This window comes from Triturus cristatus, chromosome 7 (assembly GCF_964204655.1).
Source record: "Triturus cristatus chromosome 7, aTriCri1.1, whole genome shotgun sequence".
Lineage (NCBI taxonomy): Eukaryota > Metazoa > Chordata > Amphibia > Caudata > Salamandridae > Triturus > Triturus cristatus.
Window position 1 is genome coordinate 435851879 of NC_140590.1, and position 17506 is coordinate 435869384.

The 17506-nt window shown below is 44.1% G+C and overlaps 1 protein-coding gene across 10 annotated transcripts in view; it reads left to right on the forward strand.

The window, feature by feature from the left end:
- MAP2K4 (mitogen-activated protein kinase kinase 4) overlaps positions 1 to 17506 on the forward strand; it is an 834137-nt gene that overhangs the window by 84404 nt on the left and 732227 nt on the right. For all 10 annotated transcript variants that reach the window (XM_085616757.1, XM_085616753.1, XM_085616758.1 and 7 more), the window contains one exon: positions 11055 to 11157. In XM_085616757.1, the coding sequence (XP_085472883.1) occupies positions 11055 to 11157 (103 nt within the window). The remainder of the gene's footprint in view (positions 1 to 11054; positions 11158 to 17506) is intronic.

Genomic DNA, 17506 nt, shown 5'->3' on the forward strand with positions numbered 1-17506 from the left:
ATCACAACCAAACCCGATCTTCATAAAATCGGACACCGACACAGGAGATGCTGTTAGCCATCCGGCTAGGGTTTATTCTTCTTTTAGCAACACGTTTCGGCACAACTGCCTTGCTCACACAAATTATTATTATAATTAACGTGTACGTTCGAGTCGAAACCCCCCGTGTACGTTCGAGTCGTACCCCCACCCGTGTATGTACGGTGCGTACCCCCAGCGCTACGCGCTGGGGGTACGCACCGTACATACACGGGTGGGGGTACGACTCGAACGTACACGGGGGGTTTGACTCGAACGTACACGGGGGGGTTTGACTCGAACGTACACGGGGGGTACGCACCGTACATACACGGGTGGGGGTACGACTCGAACGTACACGGGGGGGTTCGACTCGAACGTACACGGGGGGGTTCGACTCGAACGTCGAACGTACACGGGGGGTTCGACTCGAACGTACACGGGGGGGTTCGACACGTACACGGGTGTACATACAGGGGGGTTCGGCGCGTACGTACGGGGGCTGGGGGGGGTCGTCGCGTACGTACGGGGGCTGGGGGGGGTCGGCGCGTACGTACGGGGGCTGGGGGGGGTCGGCGCGTACGTACGGGGGCTGGGGGGGGTCGGCGCGTATGCGGGCACGTCTCCATGGTTGCTATTGGAGTTCGGTGCGGACGGTGTTTTTTCCATCCGGTTGTAACCTCGGACGCACGGGATGGATCGTGATTCCTCGGTCGGACTTCACCTTTCACATTTGTACGGTAAATCGTACGAGGACGTGTCGGACACATTTTCCGACCCGAGGACGTGTGGGGAATGATTCCCAATGCGGTTCGTATGGACTTTTTACCATGCGAATCGTGATTGCCAGTTCGTACGGCACTTGTACGATTCGTACGGTAAAAAGACCGGATACGAGTCGCACGGGGATATTTTTTACCGGATCGTAATCGGCACCTCTGTGGCTTAAATTCAATCTTTCAAAGATAGTGTTATTCCATCATTTATGATGATAATTCCTTTCATAGCCTGATTGGAGAGATACATACTGGGAGGGGTGCCGATTTCGACTGCAGGACGGTGGAGGAAGGGCCCGGGTTATTCCCCAACTGGATTGCAATTCCCCATGTGGGGCGGGGGTCCTTTTCTTCTTTGTTTGCAGCCGGCTGTCGATGCATTGTGGGACTGTAATAGTCTGGTCGATCCTGAGATTGTATACCATCTATCCACTCGCAGACTGCTCTTTCTTTCTGAGTACGTGTATGTGCCTATGTCTTTGGATAACTCAATAAAGTCTGTTTAAAAAAAATAATAATAATAATAATTCCTTTCATAGCCCTCCATATTACAATGGGCCTCATCCCACGGTGATGGCGTTTTTATGTGCTACTATGCACTGACGTTTGGCAGAAGCTACTTCACACGATCTCCCCCTCGTCAGCTGCTTGCTTCCAATTAAAGTTAATGTACCTGAAGGTGCCGGTCTCCGTGACAGCAGCCTTGCCATGCCCCAGCCTCTTGTCGGCAGGTACATTCCTGTCTTTGGCTGTGGCGGTTCTAGCAGGTTAAAAAGAAACAGTCCACCAATTGCCACTAAACCTGCTGAACTCCTTCTTGACGATATATATATATATATTCACCACTAGCTTCCTTCTCAGGAGACCAAATAGAATGCACTCACAGGATTCTTTTTTACCCCAGTTTCCTTTATTTATTCAATAGCATCCAGTTCCAAGGAAATACCAACGCGTTTCGCTTCAACAGATAACTTGATCACGGTTAATATTGTGCATTTGAATCCCCCTATAAAAACATCTGATGCCAAACATGTGATTGCTGATGTCACCCATTTGTTAACACAGACTTCTGGTCTTTGTGGTCCACAAACCATATATGATGTTAACATATTATTTTGAAACGTAACGTTGACATGTCCCCAATTTTGTACATATTTTCTTAACATGAATTGTCGTATCAATTTGTCAGTGAAATACATTCGTTCTGCCTTAATATATTATACTTATCATTTTCCTGATCAGCTTTTGCCGAGCGGAAGTAGCCAGTTTTTGCTTTGTTGTTTCAACTAGAACTTTATTGACTTTTCTGTTCTTTATTAGGATCGGTTTTACACAATCTGCGATGTTATCATTTCAGACGACTTTGTGCATCCGCACTTTCGTCATTTTATAAGAACAGTCATGAGTCCCTGGTTATTTTATTCAACCTGCACACTCATTATAACTCTCTAAATCGGAGCTCCGATTTCCGCTAATTATAATAGGAAACCAGCCTTGGTTAGATTTTATTCTAATGAGGCATATTTTATTCCGCACCCCATACGATTTTTACTATTTTAGAGCCCACAAGTGGGCTGTTTAAAAAAAAAAAAAATCACATGTGTTACTCTGTGACGATTTCTAACCTTTCCTTTGCTGATGTAATTACTTTATTTTATGGCACAATTTTTGCCCTCTAGTGGGCAATTTCATGATTTATTATTTTAAACGACATAGTCATTTTATTTACATTTAATACAAAAATGTGGGACAATTTACAAATAAAAATCCTCCTCAATTATGTGAGGAGCTAGCCTATATCAATATGACCTGATCATGAACCTTTTTACCTCCTCTCCCCTTTCTCAAGGCAAACATCACAGTATCTTAATAGTCATTTCTATATTTCTATAAGTGAACATACAATTCTTCACTTTGATTAAGGCCCCACGGCATACGAGTCCTAAAATTCAAAATTTGGTGAGATTCTCTACGCCTCAAGTTCTTTTCTCGGTCTCCCCCTCTTACATGTGAAGATATTGTTTCAAGAGCATAAAAACGTAAGGAGTTCCAATCTCCTTCATGGTTAGTATCCATATGTTTTGCAACTGCGTTGCTCCTGTCCTTATTAATTGTTGCTCGCACATGTTCGAGGATTCTCTTTTTTAGCTCACACTTCGTGCTGCCTATATATTTTAATGAGAATGGACATTCGATCACACATACGACGAATTGGCTTTTACATGTAATTAGTTCTTTTATTTGCCATGTCTTGTTGTTAGGTAAACTGACCTCTGTCATGTTTTTAGCAATCTGGCAAACTTTGCATGTATGGCACTTAAGGAAGCCCTTTGTCCTTAGCCATTGTGTTCCTTTCTTTATAAGTATATAAGAAAGATCAAACTTGCAAAAAATTTTCAAGAGAACCAAGAAATGGCTAATTTTACCAAAATGAAAAACTATATATATATATATATATATATATATATATATATATATATTCACTGAAAAAACCATAGGTTTCACACACGTTATAGTTAGGAATTATCATTTACAAAACCTTGCAAATTCACTTAAAAAACCATAGGTTTCACACATGCCCACAATAAACTGCTGATGACGTCACATAGTACATCACTCATGACATGGTCAGTGACATCACTCATGACATCAATGATGACATCTGAAATTACACATTGTGGATTGCGGTCGCGCAAGTTATAGTTACCTGATCTAACTATAACGTGGAATTTCATTGGTTTTTTACGAGTGAAATGTACAGCTAACTATAACATGTGTGAAACCTATGGTTTTTTAAGTGAATTTGGAAGGTTTTGTAAATGATAATTCCTAACTATAACGTGTGTGAAACCTATGGTTTTTTCAGTGAATTTGTACGTTTTTTTTAAATGCTAAGTTATGTATTTATTTATTTATTTTTTTTCTGGTTTTTCACTATGCGCACACCCTGCGCGCACGGTGCGCGCCTCGCCTTTTTTTACGCAGTAACATTTGTTTTTTTCTCCCTTGTGGGTCCTTTAATTTATTTAATAAATTTGATTGTTACTTCTTTATTTATTTATTTTTATTTTTTTTCCCGTGCGCGTACGGTAAGCTTACCGTACGCGTACCCCACGATTTTTTTTTAAAATTATTACATTTATTTTTCGTACTTTTGGGTCCTTCTTGGACCCCCTGACAAACACTAGGGGGTCTGCAACTCTCTTCGTTGCCCCCGTTTCACGTTCCCCACCTTTGTTTCTCAGTGCGAGAGACAGAAAATGGCGGCCGACACTTCCTGATTTCGACCGATTCGAATGTTTACAGTCATGTAACCACCAATCAGAATTGAGCTCGCGCACGGCACCGTACGCGTACGGTAAGCGCACGGAGCGCGCTTACAGATATATATATTGATTTAAATGCTATTTTCTCAGGACCTACTGAACAGATTTACACCAGACCTACAAAAGGCACATCCTTGACCTGAGGACTACCTCTCTGCCAAATTTCAAGTAATGCTGTTCAGCCGTTCGGGCTGTAGCTGTGTCTAAAGGTCCTATGGAAAAATGCATGGGGAAAACGCGTTTTGGGACCCCCCTTTTTTCTCAGCCCCCGCTTGACGAATCCCCCCGAGACTTTCAGGGTAGGAGCGGAGCGTAGCGCCCCATTAGTTTTGAAAATTTCGCGAGGATTCGTCGACCGGCGCCAAAGTTATTCCATATAGAATGTTGCGGATTTCCTATGGAAACACGGTCCTAACTATAACTATCTACTGGCGACCGCCAGTAGATAATATATATATATATATATATATACACTTAAAAAACCATAGGTTTCACACGTTATAGTTAGCTGGACATTTCACTCGTAAAAAACCAATGAAATTCCCCCGTTATAGTTAGTGCAGGCAACTATAACTCACGCGACCGCAATCCTCTGCTGATGACGTCAGATATTACATCACTGTATTTAGACACTTATTTACCCATGTCTTCTTCCATTAATCTTTAGCTATACATATATTACAAATATTTATTTTTCATAAAGACACATATGTCATCAGTGATGTAATATCTGACGTCATCAGCAGAGGATTGCGGTCGCGTGAGTTATAGTTGCCTGCACTAAATATAACGGGGGAATTTCATTGGTTTTTTACGAGTGAAATGTCCAGCTAACTATAACATGTGTGAAACCTATGGTTTTTTTAAGTGAATTTGCAAGGTTTTTTAAATGCTAATTCGTAACTACAGCATGTGTGAAACCTATGGTTTTTTCAGTGAATTTGTACGGTTTTTTAAATGCCAAGTTATGTATTTATTAAATTTTTGGTTTTTTCAGGTTTTTCACCGTGCGCGCACCGTGCGCTTCTCGCACCGTGCGCGTACTGTGGGCGCTCGGTGCGCTTCACGCACCGAGCACCCACAGTTCGCAGTGCGTGCCGTGCGCGCGCGGTGCCCGCACCTCGCGATTTTTTGGAAAAAAAAATTGTTTTTTTCTCCCTTAGGGGTCCTTCTGTGACCCCCTGACCAAGGGTAGGGGGTCAGGAACTGTCCACTCTGCCCCCTTTTCACGTTCTCCACCTTTTTTTTCAACCCCTTAGACTGCTAGAGACAAAATGGCGGCCGACACTTCCTGGTTTCGGCCGATTAGAATGTTTACCGACATCTAACAACCAATCAGAATTGGGCTCGCGCACGGCAGGGTGCGCGCACCGTGCGCGCACGGTGCGCGCGTATAGATATTGATATGCTTTTAAATGCTATTTTCTCAGGAAATACTGAACAGATTTACACCAGACCTGCAAAAGACACTTCCTTGACCTTATGGCTACCTCTCTGCCAAATTTCACGTAATTCTGTTCAGCCGTTCGGGCTGTAGCTGCGACTAAAGGTCCTATGGAAAAATGCATGGGGAAAACGCGTTTTGGGACCCCCCCTTTTTCTCGGCCCCCGCTTGACGAATCACCCCGAGACTTTCAGGGTAGGAGCTGAACGGAGCGCCCCATTTGTTTTCAAAATTTCGCGAGGATTCGTCAACCGGCGCCAAAGTTATTCAAAGTAGAATTTTGAGATTAACTATGGAAACTAGGTTGTAACTATAACTATCTACTGGCGACCGCCAGTAGATATAATATATATATATTTATATATATATATATATATCTTTACGCGTTTCGGACTCTTAAGAGTCCTTGATTACAGGCTGCATATTTAGACCTCACAAACAAATGAAACCTTAGCTCACTTTCATTTTTTTTGCCCTCAGGTGGGTTCACTGCCCATTGCATTGTGGTGCTGGTAGTTTCTATATTTGCTTTCCCTACAGTGGGATTTTGTTAATGTCGAACTTTAAAACATTGAACACGACTACAGCCCGAACTGCTGGGTGGAATTACACCAAATTTGGCAGGAAGGTAGGTTTTGATTCACAAATCGCGCTTTCAGTCATTTGGTGTAAATCCATTCAGTATTTGTTGAGTGATTTGAAGAAATCCAAATTTGTACATCTGGTATCTCGGTAAATGCACACGCCAACTGGAATGCTGTGATTGGCTCTCCGCAAACTAAGCAGAAAGTTGCAGCTGCCATTTTATGTAACGGGACACAGTCCTGGGGACTCCAAATAAATATTCAAAGTAATAGAAGGGATCAGGGTAGATGTACCCTGACCCCATGGCTGGAATGTAGGGATGTTTGTGGGACCCCTTATGTGTTAAACACATACATTTTGTTTCTTTGGACGTTTTATATTCACTAATGCGTCCCAATGCTTAGTGCGGGCCCCCGTGTAACATTGCGACGAATTACAGAAAATAACCATAAAATTACGTAGGAAAATCTCACTTTATATGTTATATTAGTAAACTACTGATCACAAACAGTAATTACAATCACGCTGATTTCTCGAATATCCATCGCCACTGTTTGTGACAAATTCACAAATAAAAAATAAAAAACAGCCTTCTGGGCACATCTGTTTCTTGATGCTGAAGAAAATGAGAACATCTCCACCAAACAAAGAAGCACTTGCTTCATATAGTTAGGAGAATGTACCCTTGTTTAGTGGAGTTTCACCTCTTTGTAGTCTCTTCTTCTCTACAGCAGGATTCATGTTATCACAGATTTCTGGATGAAGACACACGAGGAACAATAACCTTGCCGAAATGCAGAGAGGGTCGCTGAAGACATTTCCCCGTGATCCATTATGCAGCTATAGTGTAGAATATGCATCTGGCATTTGCCAAGCGAGGTAGTACTTACTAATTATCCGGTATAAACTATGCCACCTCGGTAGACATTTCGTACAAAACTGTGGACTCTTGTTGGATAAATGGGCAGGCGATCTTCCTTTCTGGCCCTGAGGCTCATTTCACAGAAAATAAACATCAACAGGGCACACTTACAAATATAAACATAGCAAGTGCCCCTAATTGAAGCTCCGCATCCGTGAAGGAGAAATTATCTTAACTTCCTGGGCTTTGCGAAGGCAAAGCATGTGTGTTTTCTCGGCAAATCCACATTGAAAAATAATCGGAAAATCCTTGATAAAGGCGGATGCGTTGTTGACCTATCAGATCGCAATCTGTAGTGAATGGGTTCTTTCTTGGCCTCTCCCGGTGAGAGCAGAGTCCATAGTTCTGCATTTAAATGACTTCAAATATGCAAAAGTGCAAAATCACCTAAAGGCATCGCCTGTTTGGGCTTTCCTTCCTTAGTAGCATGCTGCTCATACACCCATACAGCCATTCACAATACAACTCGCACACCTACTCACACATCCATACAGCACTTAAATACCCAATCACCAACCCATACAGCCACTCAAGCACCCACTCACAGACCCATATAGTCATTCACACACCCACTCACACACCCACACTCCGACTTATACTGCCACTCACTCACTCACTCACACGCACACACACTGTCAAAGGTTACAGTTAGAAAATAAAATTTAAAAAACCTTAGAAATCCATTGAAGAAAACAAAGGTAACAGGGACGTTATAGTTTGAAAATAGAATTAAACCTTTGAAATTCACTAAAAATAAAAAACAAAGCTTACTGGGACGTTATAGTTAGGCTCAGACTTCACTCGTACAATATCAGTGAAATTCGGCAGTTAGTTATCTGAACTACCCCCTGGCATATGTGGGCTCTGCAGTGGCACCTGAAGTTCCAATGGGTGCAGCATCAGGGTAATCTCTCTGACCTGGTCCAGGTATCTCAGGAAACTGCAAAAGACTTGCAGTGGTTGCTAACGTACCACATTTGGGTCAGTAGCAGACCCCTTTTACCTTACCAACCCATATTTCACAATGGTGAAAGGTGCATCACTCCTGGGTTGAGGTGGGCATATGGGAGAGGTGAACATTAGAGGACTGTGGTCGCTGGCAAAGATTTGGTTCCACATCAACTTGTTGAAGTGGGGCTCTCTTTCTTATGAGCCATTCTGGACATGGTTCTGGTTTATGCCTTTCCCCTGGAAATTTGAGTTCAGGCTATGATCCAGAGACAGGCTATGATTCAGATCTTTCAGCCTTGGTCCTGTATTTCAGTGATGTTGACTCTGAGGCTGCTGGGACTAATGGCCTCCTGCAGGAGCTTGCCAGGTGGCATATGTGAGCTCTGCAGTGAGATCTGAAGTCCCAGTGGGCTCAACATCAAGATGACCTCTCTGAACACGTTCAAATCTTGACGGAGCCTGCAAAACATCTGCAGTGGTGTTTGCTGGACACAGTTGGGTCAAAGTTAGACCCCTTTCCCACCCAGAGCTGACCGTGGTGACTGATGCATCGCTTCCGGGATGGGGCGGCCATTTGGGAGAGGTGTGGATGAGAGGCCTTTGGTCTGTGGCAGAGTTCAGGCTCCACATCAGCCTCTTGGAGCTGAAGGCCATCCACCTGGCATTGAAAAGCCTTCCATCCATCTATCAAGGGGAAGCTGGTACAGGTGCTTAAAGACAAGACCACCGCCATGTGATAATGCAACAGACAAGAAGGCGGTGGGTTTAAGGACCCTGTACCTAGAGGCTTTGCGCCTCTGAAATGGCTGGACCATCGAGGAATATTCCTGGTGGTGAACCACCTGGCAGCATCCTTGAATGCCAGGGCAGACAAGTTTAGCTTTTGACGCCTAGCAGATCACAAATGGTGGCTGCACTCGGAGGTGGCACAAGGTCCCTTACGCAAATGGGGGAGAACCTTGGCTTGATCTATTCACCAGCACCGAGAGCGCACAATGTCAGCACTCTCCAAGGTGTTTCTCCCTTGCAGTTATGTTCCGCCTCGAGTGAAACTCGAAACTTAAGTATGCCGTTCTTCCTTGAGGTCTCAAGAAGATCAGGACCGGCTGGACCCAAGTCATCTTAGTGGCTATGGATTGGGTACAGAGAGCATTGTATCCAGAATTTCTGGGCTTGAGCATCTGCCCTCGATCAGGCTGCCCCTCCGAGAGCATCGGCTGTTGCAGGAGAGAGGCCAGGTTCTCCAAACCGGCCTCCACAACCTCCACCTTCATGCATGGAGATTTAGGGGTGCCAGCTGAATGCCTTTGATCTCCCCCAGAGGCAATTGATGTAATCTTGGCAGCCAGGTGTCCCTAAACAAATATTGTATATGCCGGTTGCAGGGACAAGTCTGTGGTGCGGTGTATGACAAATTGACCCCTTCCAGGCCCAATTGTCTGATGTTTTGCTCTATGTTCTATGCCTCGCCTGGCAAAAACTTGTTTTTGGTACTGTAAAGGCTCTCTTTAAGCCAGTTGGTCTTCTTGCGATTGAATGATCTGCCTTTGATATGTATATCACTAGTTGTGCTGAGATGAGGTTTTCGAAAGGGCTGCAGCATCTGTTTACCTTTCTCTTTTTTGTGATGCCCCAATTTGACCCCAATCTTGTCCTTACCTACTTAATGTGTACTCCATTCGAGACGCTCCACAGCTTTCCCCCAGGTACAGTTAGGTGTCTACCAGCTTTGTACTGCAGCTCCTCCCGTGAAAGGAGTAGGATAGAATAATAAGTAGGGTTAGGATGAGTCTAACAGCTCTTCATGTTTGTTCTTGTGCAGTGAGCTAGGATAGTTCTTTCATCCCTGTACAATGACCTCATTGTGTTTGGAGATGCTCGGTCCCTGTCTTTTGAGGCTCGCAGAAGAGGCTCAAGGTCGGCTTGAACAGTACACTTCATTCATTTACACACTCATCTGCTAGTGTTCTGTGCAATGGATTCTCTGAACTTCTCGCCCTCCCCCTCTGCACCCTTCATGAGCCTTCTGTTCTATGCAGTGGGTAATACATGCTTCTCACTCCTTATATTTTGGAACTCCCCTGTCCCTTGGTGAAATCCGATTTGTCCCTCATTACCTGGCCAGACAGCAGTTTCATTTTCATTTCAAATTTGTTCAATTGTACAGACAATGCCCTGGTTGGCTTGTAACAATGGACCTGATGTATTGAAAGGATTTACTTATTCTGTGTCTGAGGGTAATGCATCAATACACAAGGCCCCAAGTTCCTTCAGAACTGCACATTTCTGCACTTCCTACAAATGGATAAGGCTGCACACTACCAAAACTCTAAAATAAACTAAATGTAAATACAACCACAATTAAAGATTGGGGAGTTAGATGTTGACTACAGACAGTTTTGGTATGAAAGCAGTCTACTTCATAGAACCATTATGTAGCTTAAGTGACGCTTAAGGTGCAAAAAGTACCAAATGTGAGAATCAACATTTGCTCAGCGGTATAAACTCAGATAATATTTATAGCTGCCAAAGTTGTAAGCTGTCTCACTAAATCTTGTAAAGAGGCGGGAAATAGGTTTTCTCATGTGACTGTTGGGATGGTGAGCATTGGCTGAACTGAGAAAATTGAATTACTTTGTAGGTATTCACAAAATGTCCAGATTGCTTGTTACACACCGAAATTTACTTCCAGAAATGTTGGGGTAGGTACTTAAAGGGCTATGAAAGACATGTACATTTGCACCTATAAAACTAGCTTTAGTAGGAGTATACCTGAAAAGCTGGCATTGTGTTTGATTTGTACTTCTAAAGATTGTATGAGCTTCATTAAACATGAGCAAATCTATGCAAATGTTATAAGTGTGTCTGTAATTCATAGATTTGCTCAGTGTTTTGTGAAACAGGCTTGCAGTCTTGAATTAATTAAATGAATTGAGTCTCCCTAATACCTTCATCCTATTGCACTTCTCTCACTTGTGAGATGCATGCTGATGTGAATATTAGCTTTACTTACTTTGTCTATTGTTTCTCAGGTAAACGGAAGGCACTCAAATTGAATTTTGCCAATCCTCACTTTAAATCAACTACAAGATTTACTCTTAATACCACAGCAGTTCCTTTCCAAAATCCACAAATGTGAGTATGCCATTAATGTAATACTGAAAGTGCCTTAAAATATAAATTGTTTGAAAATTATTTGTTAAACCCCCATACCGATGTAAGTGTATTTACTTAATGATTTTAGTTGGTCCGTTTATACTTTATGTAACTGGTGAGGAAAAAACTAGAACGTTAACTTATGTAAGTTTGAGCATTCCATATATGCTTATCAGTTACTTGCTGACATAATTATTCCTTCTTCTTGCATTTTTTTAGAACAGTCTGTTGCATGTTTACTTTTTTAGTTCCAGCCTACAGCGCTTGGACTGCAGGATAATCTGTTGTATGCTCTTTGTGAGGGTTGCCTCCTCCCATCACTGCTCATTGGTTAAGCAGAGCGTCACACAGAAAAGCTTGCTTTTTAATGGGTAATTTGCTTCTATGTCCCACCTTCTCGTGGTTTTACTCCTACCCTGGAGTATTGGGCTAATGATGCTTTTGGTTGGCCATCGCAACGTGTTAATGCTTCCTCCTGGCATAGCCTGTGACGGTCTCACCTCCTGTGTGTGCTTTGCAGCTTTAAGGTTCCTTCTGGTTATCCATCTGTTTGTTCTGAACATCTGCGAACGCTTGCTCCCTCTCGTTTTTTTTTGTTTTGGTGTTGGGGTTATAAATTATTATTATTATAGTACATTCTGGCAGGGGAATGCACGGCAGTGCCCTTGAGAGAGGATGTGTACCTGCGAGGAACAGCAGTAATCTGCGCTGGGCTGCTTCTGTGAGCTGCCGAGAGCACCGCGCAGATCTCGCCTGGTGCAGGTGTTTCGCACATACCTTCTCAGGCATTCTGGCAAGTATACCACTGTAGAAACTTTTTTTTTTAAAACACTCTGTCTCGATTAGAGGTCGAGGTACAGTTCTTTCTGCTGCTGTCTCTTTTCTGTTATCATGGTCGCTTGATACAGACTACCTGTAACAGGCTTAGCTGGTTTAACCGTGGATTCAGCAGTAGAGGGGGTGTTGCCCTATAGCTTCTGTCCTCCCTAATCTGTGGCTGGATGGTCTTGTTATCTGTGGTTGGATGGTCTTGTTATTCTTTTCTTACCCGTTATTCTCCGGGTTCGTCACTTCTGTTCCCCTCTTAAAATGATGTCACTCTGGCTTCAATGGAGAGCAGGGTGGCCGTGGCCTGGTCCTTCCCGGCTACTGTAGCACAAAACTGCCAGCCAGCCTCTGTGCTGGAAGTTATACTGGGTCAGCTGTCCAGGCACAGAGGAAGCCAGAGACACTGACCGCCTGGGTTCAAGTTAGGGTGACCAACCCTCCATAATTTTCACGGACTGTCTGTGAATTTTCTGTCATGTCCGTTGTCTGTGAAGAAAGTTTCCACGGACAGCATTTGTTCGTAATTTTAACCTTGGTGGCAAAGGATAAATGTTCAGCAGTTGAGATGGCTCAGCTCGGGCAGATGGGAGGGGGTCTCCTGTGCAGTGATTTAGTGGGAGGGACAGCCTGGGTGCCAGGCTGCTTCAAGGAAATGCAAATGTGGGGACTGGTTAATCTGGGCATGTAAAGGCTACTTGAATGAGAACTAAAGAGGTGTTAATTGACCTAAAGCTGCCTAAGGTGAAAGATTTATTTTTCCATGGTATTGTTAAGGTGTTCCAAGCTGAGCTGTGAAGTGTGTGCTTGGCAACTCCAACTAAGGTCACACACCACTGTTACATTACGACTCACAGAGAGGATGCGAATAGCTCTTTCATGCCGTCTCATGTTTACAAGTCGCAAAACCCCTTTCACAATTCAGAAATACTTTCCTCACTCTTAAAATAGGTTCTGTGCATTGTAAAAATATGATTTGCTATCGGAAGTGTGATTCAAAGACTTTGCAACTAAAAAACAAGCATTTACAATGCAATGGTCTCGGCATTGGTAAAGTTAGAGCTATTGGCATTGCTCATGACAATGCCGTTTCTTTAAATGTTTTAAAAACAAAAACATAAACAAAAATAATGTCATGAGCAATGCCAATAGCTCTATCTTTACCCTGCCGAGACCATTGCATTGGATAGGTAAAATAAAATAAAAGCACTTACCGTGTGCTCCCCGCATCGCCTATTATGTTGCAAGGATGGGGTACGGTTGCTAATGATGAAGCATGCCACAAATGCATGGGTGAGGTTTTCTTACACAGAAAAGCATGTTTCTGTTGCTAGTCAGGCAGATAGTTTCCGCTGGTAATTGACGCCTTCTTTGCACTCTCTTAGAGACGCACCTCCTCTCTTGGCTGTTTGTGTATCATCACCAGTTGGCGTCCGGAAGCTTGGCAGTCCGTTTACTAAAAAGCCCTTTGACATGGTCAGTTTTGTTGGAATCCTTGTTGTAACGGATACTATAAAGGTGGCCCGAATCCATCTGTCAGTGTTTACTATGCCAAAGCAACGTTTGTGAGTCGCAACCCTAATGTGGATTTTGAGGGGATCACACTCCGTGCCAGTTATTAGATGCTTCTTTCCATCGGGAGACTCAACATGGGTTACGGTCTACATTCATACCAGGAAGAGGCTGTAATTCCACATATGCAAAATGTGTCCAACGCCTGTACAGAGTGGACTATTGTGGCACTGTGGACAGAGGCGCAACTAGAGCCAAATTTCGGGGGGGGGGGCTAACCAAAAATTTCAGGGGGGGGGCTGAATCTTTAAACAGTAGGCAGAGTGGTGCTGATTTCGGGGGTGGGGGGGGGGCTGAATCTAGGCAGAGTGGAGCTGCAGGGGCTCTTAGAAGGGGTGAAACAGCGAGGCCTCATTAACATGCAAATGGTCTTTTTAAAGACCTGTAAAGTGCTCGGCGCGGCTTCGTATCTGCCCGTAAGCGGTCTCATCCCGGGCTGCCACACACGACAGGGGGGTGGGGCGGGGGGGGGGGGGGTCTGCATCAAAGGCAAACACTGGCACGCACGATGGCCCTTTAATTGTTTGTTTTGAGATCCAGAAAGGGACGGGAGCTGGAAATGTTGCATCACACAATGACATTATTTATAGTGTGGAGATTTTGAAACTACTTTCGAAGAGACTTCTTGTGTTTGTGTTTTAAGTTTCAAAGGGGGATAATGTGAGTTTTACAGATGTTCTCATTATTTTGACTAACTTCATGCTTGGCCTAAAAATACCAGCCAACCCCTTGGTGTGGACCCCGCCCCAGGAGATTAGCTTGCTCCTCCAGGCAGCTGGCAGGACAAAACGAGGCCTCAAGCTGCTTTGATGCAAATGTGACCCTAATCTAAGCTTTGTTGAGGCGCTGGTTAATCTGCCGCAGTTTTAGGTGACATTATAAGTACTGCAGACTGAGCACTGTCTGCATATGTTGTTGCTTCTGTGTCCTTGGCTGTGTTTAACCTGGTACATACAACCAGTGACACAAAGGGCTGTCCTCTCCATACACGGTCATTGCTGTCTGTCCTGGGCTGTGTTTAACCTGGTACATACAGCCATTGACACAAAGGGCTGTCCTCTCCATACACGGTCATTGCTCCCGTCTGTCCGTCCCGTGGCTCTGGTGAGTCAAACTAAACAGCCATTGTTGTCAGCCACTGTATGTCACAACCTACAATGCCACTGGGGCCTGTACATTGTACCGGTTCACTTTTTCAGGCTCTGTGAAACAAATGTTTTATGCCTGCATTTGATTTGTTGAATAAAACTACAATTGAATACTTGTTTGTATATGCTGAACAGAACTGCAAGTCCCAGAATGCAATGTGCTGTTACCGAAACATATGGAGTCGTAGGAGATGACATCGCCATAACAACGTGCCTGCTTTTGCAATCCTCAGCGCTTTAATAATACAGGAAATTCTGCCGAGACTTTTTTCAGCTCATTGTGTGCAAAGTGACAGGCACAGGCTAGCTGCATCACTGTATTGTGATGGTATGTCCCTGGGTGTGTCCTACTAACTGCTCTCTCGCTCTTTGCCCTTCGAGCAGTGTTGCCCAGTCGTGCCCAGTGCGAGCTCCGAAGAGGAGGAACGGTGGCTGGAAACTATGCCCACATGTAGTAGTTCGACTTCAACCGTTCTATCTTCTACTTTTATCCCTTTCTTCTACGTCTCCCTTGAATTGTGCTTCATTCCATTTGCTGACATCACACTGTAATGTTCATTTCTCACTTACGCAGCGTTGAGTATGATCGCACATCCTAGGACCTCTTCCTGAACTCAACGCTGCGTAAGTGAGAAATGAACATTACAGTGTGATGTCAGCAAATGGAATGAGCACAAAACCAAGGGAGACGTAGAAGAAAGGGATAAAAGTAGAAGATAGAACGGATAACCATAGAGGCAACACCATGAGCAGGTTAGTTCACTAGAACAGCTGTCTGATGATGACGTTAGTATGAGCGGCTCTGTGTATACTCAAAGGATTACGTAAAAGGACATGCTATTATCCCACGCCAGTTACGTGCACTTGTGTGTGAATTATTTAAAGGAGCCTCAAGTTTCCAAATTCCATGCATCGGTGGTTCCCCGGCCCGGTCTTCTTTGCATTCTGGTACGGCTAGTCCTGAAATGATCATGGATTATGCACGACTAATGCCAGAATTTAAAGGAAAAGCTCGCATTGTTCGAGCTGCTTAGGCATCTAATAACTAGGAAGTCAAAAAAGTAAGAAATGTCAAGTCTTTCCCTCTATAATTTTTTTTTTTTTTTTTACTTTTAATGCGAGGAGATGGCTTGCAACGCATCATGGTTTAATAAGTCAGCAAAACAGTTTGCGCACTCATTCTAATAAAGTCCTTCTAAAAATCGATTTATCAGCTTTGGAACGTCTGTTTCTTTGTGCGCAGACCAGGCGCGTGCTACTTTGAGCAATATAAACAATTGCACAAGCGCATGCGCTCTTGCTTGGTTCTCCAGCGTTAAACGTTAAGCCCCCATCCCGGCCTCAAACAACAAAACAAGTAAATGACCTAGCATGCACGGGAACTTACCAGTCATTCAAAGGGAGCAAAAAGAATGATCCGATTAATTCGGAAATCGAAGGAATTTTTCAACGGCGCTGCAAGAAGTGAAGGGTTGTTCCTGCATCGCTTTGTTTTCTTCCACGAGACTCAGTCCCAGGTGACTGTTTGAAAACAGGAACAGCCAGTCGAGCAGAGACCTTGCTACAACACATGGACAGTTTTCTTTCCAGTGCAACAATACAGTTCTCCAACCCCCCTTTGCTTTAGGTAGCCACTGTCCCCCCTCCTCCATCTACACAAACACACGACTTATTGAGAATGACACGAGGAAGGCTTTCCTGTCTCTATGACGACGAAGCGTCGTATTACTTCCGCAGCAGCTGCAATGGTGCCCGCAGCTTAAAGGGGAAAGGTAACAAACAGCTGATCGTTGTATAAAGGTGAAATCCTAAACCCAGGTACGGGGATGATAGAAGGGAAGACACAGGAGATTGAGACGCCGGGAGAGTGAATCCGAATAAAGCAGAATCGCCCTGAACACCACCGCCTTTCTCTGAGGCAGAGCAGAAATGCCTCGGAGAAACGCAGTGTCCTTTTCGTATTCGGGGTGTGTTTTGCTGTTATCTCCTCCAGCCATTGGCTGGAGGAGATAATTAGACTTTCTGCAAAAAACACGCCCCCCGATCCGAAAAGGACGGGGCCTAATCGGAATGACTGACCTCTTCTCCAATGGCTGGCCAGCATTCAAGAGGCCAGCCAATGGAGAACAGGGGAGAAGAGGGGCGGGTGCAAGCCCCTCTTCTCCAAGTCATTAAATCTCGCGAGCGAGACCTAAAAACCCTTTATGACATGCTGCCCCTGGTGGATTGATCTGTCGGCATTCTTCTTGCATTAAAGAGGATTTCTTTCTTCTTGCACTTTTCACTGTAGAAATGCAGGCTCTGGACAGTGGGAGCATATTAGCTGCAGTAAATATACATATATAAATGTCACCTTGCACCTAACATCAAAATAAATCACAGATGGGATGTAATATTGTGTGTGCTGGTGCCTCATGAATCAGGATGGTTTACTAGGTCAGGGCTTTAAAGTGGTCCGGATCCTGCCGGTGCTCAGCACTGGATGCAGTTCTAAAAAGCAGGTGCTGAGACGGGTCCCTATCTGGCTGTCCAATTTTTCCCTAATCCTCAGGGTTGGAAACAATATCTTAACTCTGCAGCAGTGCCACCCTTCACTGCCTTTGATGTAACTTCAAAGAGACTGGTTTCAGTTCTTTCAAAGTCTCATCATTTTAGAACTGAAGCATTTTCAATGTTATTTACAACGAAGCCAATGTTGTTTCTTATTTGTCTTATGCAACTAACAACCATTGACAAAGTCAATAGTCCTGGCTTGTTCTAGGTGGAATGTTACTTATTGTGTT